The sequence below is a fragment of the Diachasma alloeum genome, unplaced genomic scaffold, assembly GCF_001412515.2.
Source record: "Diachasma alloeum isolate Michigan unplaced genomic scaffold, Dall2.0 Dall_scaffold_00192, whole genome shotgun sequence".
NCBI classification, from domain to species: Eukaryota; Metazoa; Arthropoda; class Insecta; order Hymenoptera; family Braconidae; genus Diachasma; species Diachasma alloeum.
Window position 1 is genome coordinate 665,604 of NW_021680357.1, and position 15,021 is coordinate 680,624.

General features: G+C 39.9%; 1 protein-coding gene across 2 annotated transcripts in view; it reads left to right on the plus strand.

Moving 5' to 3' along the window:
* LOC107048417 (early growth response protein 1-B) overlaps window positions 1-15,021 on the plus strand; it is a 36,383-nt gene that overhangs the window by 14,882 nt on the left and 6,480 nt on the right. The window contains exon 1 of one of the 2 annotated variants that reach the window (XM_015271575.1): window positions 13,779-14,640. The exons of the other annotated variant lie outside the window; for it this stretch is intronic. Coding sequence (XP_015127061.1) covers window positions 14,031-14,640 — 610 coding nt within the window. The 5' untranslated portion in view covers window positions 13,779-14,030. Of the gene's footprint in view, window positions 1-13,778; window positions 14,641-15,021 lie in introns of those variants that run through there. 2 annotated transcript variants of the gene reach the window in all.

Consider the following 15,021-nt stretch of genomic DNA (forward strand, 5'->3'; position numbering starts at 1 on the left):
TCCTGGTCTTGGCATTATAACCATCTTGCGTTTAAGACCGCCCGCCTGCCTTCTCGATGAGAATTACGCATCCGTTAGGTCTTCGAATGTGCGACGGGATTGCAAACACACTCCTTATGCGTAGCCTCACCGTGTATAAAATTTCTCCCTTCTCATTCGGTACTTTATTTACAGCGTCGTACACTCGTGTAAATTTGCTGCTCGCACGAATACGGTTTTGGGGGGAATAAATGGAGGAAAAAATTGGTCTCGAATTGGGGGGATTGTTCTGAATGGGTACTGCGGGGTTTTTTAATCGGACGGGTGGGGAATGAGGGAATAGTTTCGGGGAGACGGGAGGAGCGCTGATTTTGTAATTTAGTTTAATTCATTTAGACGGGTTTTATCAGGAATTTGAGATTTTTTGAGGACGAAATTCTTTGGGATTTCGGGGAACTGGCGGTTGGGTATGAAATGTTTAAAAATTGAGGTGCATCGACAGGTCAGGAGTAATTTTCAGGAGAGGGAGAGAGAGAGACATTGAATGCTGTTAATGGGGAGGGGAAATGATGAAATTCCAAATTTCCTTGGAAAGACGATTGAATTTCAAATTTTTCAGCAACAGAAAGGAAAATTCCTTAACTTCTTAGAATTTTCAATGGAAACATGAATCTCTAGTACCAAATTACGCAGAATTTTCCATTGAATTCTTGAATTTTCAATTCAAGAATATTTGTATATTATAAATATTATAAAATTATATATTATTATTTATATATACAAAATTGTATATTATCTATTATTATTCTTGGATATTTATATATTTAAGAATATTTATTTATTTAGATATTCTCCCGATTTCTATTAGTATTCATGGAATAACTGAACTGTAATTTGCAGAAGTTTAGCAAAATTGCAGTTAACTTCATTTTTTTACTGTTAAAAAAATGAAGCTACATCTACAGTTCAGTAGTAATTTTTAGAAGGAGGGAAGGATCATGAAACTCCAAAATTTCTGCAGGAGGAAGATAAGAATTCCTCAATTTACTCTGATTTTCATTCAAAATGTAAATCTTTAGTGCCGAATTACGCGGAATTTTCCATTAATTAGAAATTCAAGAATATATTTTCCTGATTTCTATTAAATATTCATGGATTTTGACGCAAATTGTTAATGTTCAATTACGAACTTCTCCAATAATTTATTAGAAATGTCACTGGACAAAACTTTTTACTACAAAACACTGTATTTGTTGTTCTATGGATATAATTTTCCTCCAACCCTCTTCACCAATTAAAGATAATCGTCTCAATTTCAAGTTTTCCACTGATGACTCAAGAGAAGAAATAACGGACACAGAAAAAAGTAATACTCAGTAGTTTATTTTTGGCATCATCGATTGATAGACGGAAAAGTGGGGATAATTGTGACTTTTCCATGTTAAAATTCCTTGAAATTTCCGTGGAACTGTCAATTTATAACAATTGCCAAGAAGTTTAGTAAAAATTCCTGTCAACTTCATTTTTTTTACTGTTAAAAAATGAAAAAAATGAAGTTACATCCGCAGTTCAGTAGTAATTTTTAGAAGGAGGGAAGGATCATGAAATTTCTAACTTTCTGCAGCAGGAAGACAAGAATTCCTCGATTTACTCTAATTTTCATTCGAAACATAACGCTTTAATGCCAAATTAAGCTGAATTTTCCATTAATTAAAAAATCAAGAATATATATTCCTAATTTCTATTAAACATTCATGGACTTTTTCGCAAATTGATGATGTTCAATTACGAAATTCTCCAAGAATTCATTAAAAATGTCACTTGACAAAATTTTTTATCACGAAATTCCAATACAATATTACAATACTTTTTACTACAAAACACTATTTTTTATTCTGTGGAAATAATTTTCTTCTAACCCTCTTCACCAATTAAAGATAATCGTCTCAATTTCAAGTTTTCTACTCGTGACTCAAGAGAAGAAATAACGGACACAGAAAAAAGGCTGCTCAGTTGTTTATTTGTGGCATCATCGATCGATAGCCGGCGAAGTGGAGATATAAATGAACGAGGTGATACTGGAATTAGGCATCGTTCAAAGCCAACGATCAATTGACTTTTTCTACCGTCTATGTATCGCGCATTGTATCTCGCTGGCCGCATAGAGCCCTCCCTACACCAGTAATTACCGGAAACGTTCCATAAATGGTGGGAGAATTAGAGTCTTCGGGTTTTTTTGCCGCGCAAAAACATGCGTGAGTCAACTACCAACTGTGGAGTCGAAAAATGATCAATTTTTTTCTCAACTCATGCCGACGGGCTAATTTAAATTCAACATTGTAGATAATCTGCTTAGCCCATTCAGACTGATTTAGATTGTGAACAATTTCGATGATGAAAAAAGGGGATTGCGCAATGTGAGGCTCGTCTAGAAAATTGTCACCTTATACGGTGGTATAAATTTATGTCTTATTCACCGTTAGACGCTATATCACTGCTAGAGATTTAACTGGCATTCCCAATGGAGGGCTCTCAAAATTCGAAGTGTTTACAGTGAGAACGAAAAAATTCCAGAACACTCGTTGGAAATTTTAGTCAAGTGACAGTTGCGCCGGGGTTTCAAGGAATTTCGTCGTTGGAAAATTACAATTTAATGGAGAAATCAAGGAGACGTGCAGATTTCAGTCCAATTATCCGCCTCTTGAGCCAAATATTTCGTTGCTGTCGAAAGCAGAACAATTATTCATGTTTGAGACTTTCAAATTCGAACCAAATAAATTCTTTTCGTCGTTTCATTTTTTTTTTCAAAGGATGCAGCGGAGTGTTGGAACCTTTGATATTTTCCCCCACTCCACAGCCCCAAAATTTACTGCGGAGGTTCTTCAATTACACTGTTAAAAAAATTTGGTTTGTTATCGATTTCATAATTTTTTTTTTTGCAACACGGTGAGAAATTTTCTAGAAAAATTCTAGTACGAATACTGGAAAAAATCACAATCCACCGGCTGTGAAAAATTCTAGGGCTGTTAAGGTAAAATTTTCGGGGATTTCTGTAAAATTTTCACAGAAATACGGGGAAAAATTCACGTTTTCCCCAATAAAATTTCTAGTGCCGGCACTGGAATTTTTTCCTGTCCGTCACTTTGCGCCTCTTTTCCCGTGCTAGCACTAGAATTTTTATAAAAAATTTCTCTCCGTGAACACCGATTTTCAGGAAGTAGTAGAAAATTCGGATTTAGTCGTACGGGAGAATTGTGAGGCGAGACGCAATATTAATCCGTTTCGTGTGTCCCTTATGTTTACATGGGGCCAAGGTCGATGAAAAGATTACTGAACGGAGTGACGTAAAACTGTACAGAGAATGACTCGGGAAATTTATCCTTCTCAACGTACTTTCTCCGCAAAAACTCGCAACTATTACTCCTTCGGAGGTACTGCTGTTAAAAAGACGTTCAAACCTATAAAATTTGCGTTCTTGAAAGGGAATAATCATCTTTCGCTTCACACTGTTAGAAAAAAACTCTTGAAATTTCGAATCAAAAGCTTGAAATTTTTAACAACACTAAATTTACATGAAATTTAGCTTCGTTTTGTTCGTGAAAAATCAGAAAAATTCGTTGAATATTCAATGAAATTCTAATTTCCAGATTCATACGACAACAAAAATGATTGAAAATAACAAAAATTCAGACCATTATTTCACGAAATTCTCAATTTATTGAAAATTCAATTCAATTTAATATTCATTTTTTATGATGAGGTGTGAAATTCAAGCTGTTCTTGAAATACCAATAATATAATAGCTCACCACAAAAAACTGAAATTTATTGAATTTTCACAATGAATAGTAACTTTCATGAATGATGTGATCTTAAATCGTTGTTGTAAATTAAGGCATCTCGTGTAAAAAGTCAAAATAATGAAAAAAATTGGAAAACTCATGGGAGAAAAGCCCGAGTATGCTGCATCATTGAGAATTTTTGCACATTTTTTTAAGATCTCAGTCTCAAGAAAAAAAATAATGAAATTTGGATGTTTTTGTAACCCCTCCAGCTATAACCTCCGAGGTTACTCCACTCTCAATTAGGGAAATTTCCATGGCACCCAAAAAAATAATCAACTATTGACGAAAAACTAGTGGGTGATGAACCAAATCTTTCTTGAGAACATGTATAAGTTTCAGATTTTTTCAGATTTCATGAGAAAGTTATTTGAACAAATGATTCAGAAAATTATGAGTTTCGGGGCAATTCCGCGCTCACGCGCAGGCGCGTGATCCGAGTGTCAGTGAGCATCATGGAAAAGGTATGGGTTGGACCATGGAACTGAGAGAGAGAAAACACTCGACAGGTTTACCAACTCGAGACGCATTTTAACATCATTTCAATAATTAGAAAAACATCCAATAAAAATTATTTGACACCCGAAGGTGATGAGAAAAAAATGAATCAATCTGATAAATAAAATCAATACTCAAAAAATGTTCAAATGCACACTAAATACTTACTTGAAAATTGGAAAACTTCGTGGTCAGCGATTGAATCAGGGCTCGAGAACAATAAGCCTCCCCTTCCGTTTCGCCCCCCGTTGATCACCACACGCACCACTTTAAACAAATTTCCGACGCTGCACCGTCGATATTCCCTGCCCTGAATCCTCCCAAGGACACCACCTCCAATGTTTACAAACAAATGAACGGAAATATTCCCCGGGAGTACACAGCAGACGAAAAGGATCGATGATGACAAGGTACAGTGGAATGAAGACACTCTCCCCTCGAATCCTTCCTTTTTCCCCCCATCTCGCATCGATCAATCTCCAGACGCTCACGCTCTGTGTCGTCGAGTCAATCGTAACCGCTGACAGCCAATGTTTTTCCACTCAACTCTTCTTGTTGTCGATCGTTATCCCTTCATTCTACCTCTCCCCAATACTGTATTCCCAAGCAACATACCTCAACCACACAAAACAGCTTCCGACTCGGTCCAATTTACTGCCATCCAGTTTGATGTATAAAAGGTGAACGCGTTTCGCTTTACCGATTCCAATTTCTCTGTCTCATTCTTTCCCCCTTTCTCGCACTCGCGTATCTCCGGTCTCTGTGTACCTCGTTCTCTCCTTTTTTATTTATTTCTTTTTTTCACCTCAACGCGCTATCGATCGCGAATCCTTCGCGGCACGCGACCACCCGAGGGCAATCGTGCGAGGAAATGTGCGTTATAACACGTGCGAGAGCGTGCCGCCCCGAGTTTTTACACTTATTTTGTATTTTTCAACTTCTTCACCCGAGCGTTTATCCTCGGGCCCACTGATTTATGAGTTTTTTCACAACTTTTTTGACCATCTCGTCATTCCATAATGAGAGAGCTGGGTGGTAATTCATGGGAATCAGCCCGCGGGACAACTGAAATTTGTCGATTCCTGTCGCGCCTCGTAAGTCATGGGCACCGGTAATTCATATTTATTTCAGTACCGCGGTAATGCAGAGGGGTCTATTCAATTTTCCGATTAATCGCTCTGCCTTGAGGGGTCACGTGGGGATAAGTGGGGGGTCTTTAGGGTTTGACAAATTACCGGGAAGAGGTGAATTGTTGAACTGAGGAAATCGCACTTGAAGAGGCATTCATTTTCTACGGTTTTTATGGTGTAGTCAGGGGGGTCGAAAAAATTCAAGAAATTGATTTTTCCCCGCGCTTTTCCTCGCTGCTCACTCCGCTCGTCAATCCCCATATGACCCACATATGACCCCCGTATGATCCCCATAATCCTTATTCTGACCCTTGTGACCCTTAATCTGGACCTCGTAGCCTTCTGAGCCTTGTGATTCTTATCCTGACCCTCATGACCCTTAATGTGACCCTTACAATCGTTATTCTGACCCTTGTGACCCTTAATCTGACCCCTATTGCCCTTCAGTTGACCCTCGCGACCCTTAATCAGACCCATATGATCCTTAATATGACCCTTGTAACCCCTAATTTGAACCTCGTAACCCTTATTCTGAGCCTCGTGACCCTGATGATCTGTAATCTGAACCATATGATCGTTATATGGCCCTTGTGATCCATAATCTGACCCATGTAGCCTTTCATCTGACTCGCGACCCTTAATCTGACCCATATGATCCTCGATATGACCCCTGTGACCCCTAATCTGAACCTCGTAAACCGTATTCTGACCCTTGTGACCCTCAATCTGACCCTCATGGCCCTTAATCTGACCCATATGCCCGTTAATACCCTTGTGACCCTTGTTGACCCTTAATCTGAACCTCGTAATCCTTATTCTGGGCCTCATGACCCTTATTCTAACCCCGTGGCCCTTATTTTGATCCTCGACACCCTTATTTCGACCCTATGACCCTTAATTGTCGAATCTCAATTTCGAGTACCAAATTTTTACCAAAAGAAATCTTCGTGAGAAGTTTTCTTTGATTTGAAAAATTTGGAATTTCATGAAATTTTCTGTGAAATTTGAAATCTCAAAACTTTATCCCCAATTGGAATTTTTTTCCACTAGTGTTAAGCATTTTTTTTTATTCATCATTCGAAAATTAGGTGGGCGGACTAAATTCGTTTCTTCTCCTTAGAATGGAATCATATACCCTAAACGTAAATTTTTCCGAATGACTCCGAAAATTGTTTTCAACATAGACAAAAATAACTAACAAAATTCCCGGCCACAATCTCCTCTCTTTCTTTACAATTTCTCGCTATAAATTCCTTGAACTGTAATACGTGCACGTCAATTTATGTCTGAATATATTCAACTGAAAAATGTTGATAAAAAAAATACCAAGAATCTTGTAACACCAGTCAACACGATAAAGTACGTAGAGAATGACAATAAACTCGTTTTGAGTCAGAGGCGAATGCACCCAAAAGCAGAGCAACGTTATGCTCGGTCAGTAAGAAAGTGGATGGAGAGAAACAAGAAAAATTGAGAATATTTTCCTCAATTCGAGACGTTCGAACGTGAAAAAATTCCATCAGATCAACGAGAATTTTTGGATTTCACTAGATTTATTTCTGTTTCATGTCAAGAGCCACAAAAGTAAAACAAGTCTTTCTTTTTTCAATTGAAAATAAAATTCTGCTGTGAAGAAAACATCCTCTTAATAGGGAAAATTATTTGTGATCTACGCAGCCGAAGAAATAAATTTCATTTGCATGAAATTAATGGATTCATTCATGGAGCTTCTAATAAAAATTTTATTCACATTTCATCTTTATTTGGATTTTTCAAAACGATTCATTTAACTAAATAAACTTAATTTGAATTAAATAAATCATTCATTCGTAGAGCTTCTAATAAAATTTTTATTCAATGTTTGTTTCTGTTTTCGTTTTTATTCACAATTTCTGTGAAAATTTCAAACGTTCTTTTACGAAAATTCCAATCATCCAGAACCCGTGAAAAAGGGAAGTGACAAAGAAATCATTGACCCCTAATCCCAAAACACATCAACAGACAGTACGAAATTTACACTATTTTTTAGCATCAAATTATTTGAAAAAAAACACATTTACCGAGCATTTACCGACGCTGGCTAAACATCCTTAAAGATGACTTTGTTAAGATGTAATAGTAGTTTATGTGGGTCAAATGAATCGTTCAAAGAATTATTTATTCCACATAATCGAACCATTCTCTTCCCAATGAATAGAAAATTTTCAAATTAAGAATTTAATCTGATGCGAATACACAATTTCTCTGGGTGAAGCAAAATCCTCGATTCAAGAAAAACGTCAAGTGTTAGAAATTTCTTTCGAAAATTCCACCCGTCCACAACCCGAGAAAACGAGGAGTGACCAAGGGAAACGTTTTAACGTAGAAAAGTTAGTTTTATCTGTTCTCCTGTCAGCCGAAAAAATTACACAATTTTCCGTGACCACGAAAAAAAAACACATTTACCAAGCATTTACCGACGCTGGCTAAACATCCTTAAAGATGACTTTGTTAAGATGTAATAGTCGTTTATGTGGGTCAAATGAATCGTTCAAAGAATTATTTATTCCACATAATCAAACCATTCTCTTCCCAATCAATAGAAAATTTTCAAATTAAGAATTTAATCTGATGCGAATACACAATTTCTCTGGGTGAAGCAAAATCCTCGATTCAAGAAAAACGTCAAGTGTTAGAAATTTCTTTCGAAAATTCCACCCGTCCACAACCCGTGAAAACAAGGAGTGACCAAGGGAAAAAAAAGCATTGACCCCTCGTCCGAAAATAATTCGATGGACTACAAATTAAAAGAATCCCGAAAATTGTCAAGATGACTCAGATATTTCGATACATTATGTCGAATACCACCGAGTCATTCTCGGATATTTGGGGATGGTTGGCTCAGGTGGTTGCGTGTGCGTCCGAAAATAGTTACACTTCGCCCGCGCAAAAGCGAGTCGTGTCGAGACACTAATAGTAACGCGCCCACCGTATTGCCACTGTGCTTATCCCGATAATTTTAGAGCGGTTCCCACATCCACAAAATACGTGTGCATTAACCAACACTGTTGACCCGACTGCAACAGACGATTGAGTCTCGCGATAAGAGGGAGCGAGAGGAATTTAAAAAGCTGAGAAAGAGGGCAGTACGTGTGTGGCGTATGCTCGGGCGCGCGCCCGAGTGTTGCCAGGGAAAACTTCAACGTGTGATATGGATAGGCAGCGCGTGCCACTGCGAGATTCCTAATAGGGGCGTCAGGTGGTTGCACCGGAGGTGCGACAACATTGTTGGAGAGAAATTGAAATTTTAGGGGGAGTTTAGTTGTCATTTTTAAGGGAGTTATTAAGGATGTCCAAGTATCTTTTGCAGTTCGGTACAGATCACACTATAGATTCAACCATTCTCAATCATAAAATTTGTCAATTAACAAATTTTAATTTTAATTTTTTTTTGTTAATTGCGCGAGAAAAATAAAAAAAATGAATATTCAGCGTTATTAAAATGACATTTTACGCAGAATTATTCATTTTTCAATAGATAATAATAAAACATTATTTATAAACATTCGTTGTTTATAAACAAATAATTGAAATTGTTTAAACTCTCGGAAACCTTATTTTTTTAAGAATGAAATCGATTTCTGGTAAAATTCTGAATATGAATAAATCTGTTACGATGAATTGATTATTTATAGAAATAAATAATTTTCAAAAATTGCAATTTTATAATTATTTCATCGATCTTCCTGCAACAAACTTTCTAATTTTCAAATCTTTCTCATTTTTTTTTTTAGATTTTGAAAATATTTTTAACGGCTCAATATCGCGATGCAAATTCAGACCTGCAATTTTTAAATAATAAAATCATCGTACAATGCTCGGAATCTTAGGGTCAATTGAGGCTCAAATGAAAGCTCTGACGATATCTTCGATCTTCAATTCGATTTAGGAGAGAAAAATCGTAAAATTTCAAGTTTCACTGAAAAGAGAATGGAATTCCAAATTCTTGGGTGTAGCACTCGAATTTTTAATTATAGCTCGGGGCATTTCCCGAAATTTCAATGGAACTGTCGTTTGATAAAATTTTCTAAGAACACTGTTAGAGAATGATTGAAATTTCATTAAATTTTCAATTATAACATGAATTTCCCCTGATTTTTATTCGTTTTCATGGAATAGTCAACCTGGCATTAACATTTATCATTAATTCTGAATTTTTCATGATAGAATTCCTTGGAATTTCGGTGAAACTCGATAAAAATGGCCAACAATATAATACTGTTACGAAATATTTTACTAGTAATTTCCAGGTGATTGTCATTGAATTCGATTTAAAGGAGAATAAACCGTGAAATTTTAAATTTGATTGACAATTCAGTAGAATTCCAAATTTTTGAGCAGCCGGAGGAAGAAAATTCTCCAACTCACTTGAGGTTCCAATAAAAGCATGAATATCCAGTGCCAAATTCTTCTGAATTTTCTACTAATTGAAAATTCACGAAAATCCCTAAATATTCCGAATTTCAATTTTTTTCATGGAATAATTGACCTAAAATTTACCTTATTCATTAATTTTATCATCAAACTATAACTTTATTCGCAGAATTTCTCGAAATTTCGATGGAATTGTAACTTGATAGAAATTTCTAAGGATACTGTCAGAAAATAATTAAAATTTCATTGGATTTTCAATCAAAGCCCGAATATTTCTATTCATTTCCCTGAAAATTTACATTTTCCATCAACTTTTTCATCAAATCGTGAATATTTAATGGTGGAATTTCTTGAAATTCGCGGGAAATTGTCACTTGATGAAATTTTTGAAGGGCCATTCAGTAGTAATTCCGAGGAGTTCAGCATGGAATTCTATTCAGGGAAAAAAAATCATGAAAATTCACTGAAAATCCAGTGAAATTAAAATTTTTTGAACAACCGAAAGACGAGAATGCCCAACTCATCAGAATTTTCAATCAAACAATAAATATTCAGTACCAAATTACGCAGAATTTTCAAAAAATTAAAAATTCAAAAACATATTTCCCCGAATTTCCCAGATTCCCAGAATAATCGACCCGAAATTCCCAGCAAGGCCTTTCTCATCAAATTATTCATTACCTCAAGTGAAGTCATCAAAATCCACTGAAGCAACCCAAATCCGCATCCCGATGCTCCTGACACTGATAACATTCCCCTCAATGAATACCTAATTCCCCGAGTTAAACAATGCCAATTACTCAGCTCCACTGTCACTCTCGCCCTTTCCCCACCACCCCCGCACATCTAACATGCTCCGCCAACATGAATGGAGAATTGATCAAGACAATCCTCAGTCTAAGATCTCAATCCCCGTGCCATAACCTCCCACGAGAATAAAATATCCCCAAAATCCAGAATCCGTGCCAGCCTATTCTCTCAGCGATTTTACCCATCATCGTGTCTATTTCAGGAGTCCCACGCGTTCATGTGTAAACGAATATAACCCGCGGAAACAGAACATTCTGACCTCCTCGCACCCCTCCATACATCTATCCGCTGCAATAATTCCTCCCCCCCTCCGCCCCCTTCCCGCCAACCGCAGCCATGACCCACGAACTGAAGAAAAAAAGTTGGAGAAAAATTATCACGACAATCTCGGCAAATTTCCCTGCAGAGAGGTAATCGTGAAGTGAAATTGTAATTCAGTAGCGAAGTGGTAAAACAGTTTAAAGTAGCTCTACCCTTCGGCCGGGCTACGCTGTACTTTTGGATATTTTCAGGTTTCAAATTTTTCAACTAAATTGCATGGAAAAAATTTGAAAAAATTGATACCCAGTCAATATTATCTAAATTAAATTTCGCAAAATATTGATATTCTTTCAAACATTTCCCTCTTATGAATAAATAATAAAACTTGTTTGCAAAACAGTGGATTGTTTTTTATGAGGCGTCAAAAAAATTCTTTGATTACAATGGAAATGTTGATTTTCACATAAGACACTGGGTTAAACCCTGATTTTTAAACATTTCCTCTTTGAAAAACCAAAACGATAATTAAATTGAGAAATTTTTCTGCAATTTTTTACAGTGTTCAATAATCTTTGAATTTCCCGTAAGGGTAGAGCTACTTTAATCGAAAAAACTCTTTTCCGCACTCGTAACGAAATATACTATTTCGACGATGATATTGCGTTCAGCGAGTGGCCGAACTGTGCCTTTTTCGTTCACTCGTAAACAAAAAGACTTCGTTTACTTTTCGTTTACCCGCAACTGAAAAGGTACTTTCGGCACGAGGTGAACGTAGCAACACTGTCAAAACTACCCTAGTGGAAAAACATAAGGCAGAGGCGTAACATGCCTGATCAGAATTTCGAATGGGACTTGATCAGTTTCTAATCAAGACCTGAACAGAATTTCCACTCGGGTATGAGTCAATTTGAGAGTGAAATTTGTAAGTGTCCTGGTAGCTCAGACGGTAAGAGCACCCGTCGCGACATGGGAGGTCCCGGGTTCGATTCCCGGCTAGGAAGTTACTAATTTTTTCTCTCAAAAAATTAAATTTAATTAATGCCTAATGATGGAAGGCGGAGAAACCCTAGTGGAAGAACATAAGGCAGAGGCGTAACATGCCTGATCAGAATTTCGGATCGGACTTGATCAGTTTCTGATCAAGACCTGAACAGAATTTCCACTCGGGTAGTTCATCACCCTCGTTTACCTGCAGAGTCAAAAATCCCCAGAACTGAATTCACCTCCCGTGAACCCATTTTTCCTCCTCCATAAAAAAATAGAACCATCTCAGTCCCTCGTCACGCCGGGGCATCATACTGCGCGTGTATTCAAGCGGTGATGTGAGAGGATGCCGGGCGCGCGCCACACGATATTCCCTACGTCACGCCGGGTGGCTACGTCACTGGAGAACGAGCGGCGGGGAAGCGCGCACGTTTGCCCATCTCGGGAGAAAAGCCCGAGAGAGGGGATATAGGCGACCGAACCGAGAGGGCATACCGACCTCGCAGCACCCGAGAGCGAGAGAGAGAGAGAGACTAGCCTACTGCGATGCCGACGGTGGCGGCCGGCAAGAGAGGAACCGAGGAGTGGTAACGGCGCGCCGGGTGGGATAGGGTGGCAATATCGCGGCCGGTGGGGAGAAAACCGCGGGTGGGGAACCCTCCCCCAGAGAGGGGAAATCAGTAGGAGAGGCAAAAGCCGCGCGGGACGGTTGTCGCGTACCGGTAGAACCTAGTGGGGGGATAAACTCAAGAGCGGGGATTGGCTGTTGGTCGTTCGCCGCTTCCAAATATGGGACAGTCTCCGTGGTCCATTCATAAAACTACGGGGCGCGCCGAGACTCAGCTCAGTTGGTGCGCGACCCCCACGCATCGCGCTTCCTCCACACATCCCTCCTCGCAGCACCCACACACCGAACATTCGCTATAACAAACGGGGATTAAGACAGATACAGTGAAGAAAAAAAAAAATACCAGGGGCGCACGAAGAAAACAGTAAAACGTAACTGTAAGGGAGACACGCGCTGAGGAAAGCCCACGCACTTCGTACTTTATTCATCTCAATTTTTATTTAATTTTTTTTTTCGTGGTGCTCAGTTGTGTGTGTGTCTATGTGTTCTGACTCGGTGAAATACATGCGGTTGTCTGTGCGCCGGTGCATTTGTGTATACCTGCCACCCGTTGATCGTCGCAAAACCGCGAGGAGGCGGACACACGAGTAAAGCCGGAGGAAGAGGAAGAAAATATTAATTCCACTATAACGAGGTTTATTGACTTTCGCGGTGCAGATGAGATGCGAAAAATGTTGGGAATAAATACTGAGATAATTGCAATGGAATAATAAAACTGCTAGTGCCACAATTAATCGGCTTCTAGTGATGAAATTGATAAATTATATTTAATGAACATTATTCCGAGTACAGTGATATCGTGCAAGGTGTAGCTGGCATTATCAAATGGCATTTCTTCTCATACTGTGTTGAAGCACAATTAAAGCGTTATAGCTAGGAGTTTAGCTGCTGGTGCGTGCTTACCGAGGCGGCATGAGAATCTAAATACGAAACGAAGAGTGAAAGAGGAAAAATGAAACCCCAGAGATTATAAACACGCGTGCGATCTATTCAAGTGTGGTCCACGAGTACATGCACACTGGTTGAGACGCTTGTGCCTTGGTTATAACCCCCTCTCTCCCCCCGGCCCACGGCAAAGTTATAATCGTTTGGTGTGGCCGCGATCACGGTTGTAGTTATAATTTCAACCGGGCATTTTCGCGAGAGTGACGCGTGCGCGCGTCTGAGGCCCGCCGATTGCCCACTGTAATTGCTCAGACAAAATCCCAAGTGCGGAGATATTAGCGCTGAAACAAGTTCAAATACACGATTCAATTAAAAAATAATGAGAAATTAGGTGTTAAATTGAGGGACGAGAGAGACAAGATTGATTGAAAAACGATAAAACCACTGAAACGACAAGTTACAAATAGCAATAATAAGTCTTTTAATAATAATTGCGTTGAACGATACGACTGCAGGCGAGGACACGCAGTGCGGAGCGGCAGAAACAACAACCGCGGCGGCGTCAACCACCACCGCGGCTGACCAATCGCCAATCCAGAGAATGACGATGGACGGAATTGAGGTGGTTGGCACGCAGCATCATGCGGCCGCTCCATTCCTCCTGTCGTCACCGCCACCAGGCCACCATCACCACCTCCATCATCATCATCACCATCATTCAGCGCCAAGTCATCATCCCCACGGCTACAACATCCAAACTGTGCAGCTGAGTTTCGACGCGTGCCTCGCGTACAACACGTCGCCGACAAGTTCGACGACGACTGGACGCGTGTCACCGACAACCGGCGCAACAGTTAACGCGTCAAACGGCACGGGCAATGCTGTCCCACTGTTGACGCTGTCGAGCTGCATGACGCTGCATCCGGCGAGCTCAAATTCCCCGGATTTACATCATCGGCATCATCACAATCATTATCATGGCGATGCACAGCCCCACTGCGACGATCCGTCGTCGCCGGGGGAGTCCGCTGAGAAGAGTATTCAGAGAAATGGGGATGATGATGACGCGTGCAGCGGCAAATGTCGGGATGAACTGCGCGATGCTGGCGACAAGGACAAACCCGGGGATCTCAATACACCAGTTACAACGAGCAGCGATCTGCCGTCGTTCTTTGGACCCTCAGCCCTCGTTGAACCGCCACCCATATCAGGTACTATTCCAGACATTTACTCGTCATATCCCGGAATTCATCCCCACCCGTTTCCCGTCCGTTATCCTCCAGCCCCTGCGCTACCTCCGCCGCCCCGCCCGTCGTTTTGCGACTTTTCAAAGTCAAAGTCGAGGATAGCCACGAGGCTGCCCCCCACCCGGCCCCCGAGTGACGTAGTACGACCGCGAAAATAGAAAAAAGGAGAAACGAAATATCGAACCCTCGACAAAGCGGCGGATCAATACTCAGCGACCCCGACATTCAGCTCTCTTCCACCCCACTCTGCTCTTCCGACTGTGCCCCACTCCTTCCACCTACAATTTCTCGGAAAGCATCATCCCCCGGTAGCCTCACCCCACCCCCCCCCCCCCCCCCCCCCCC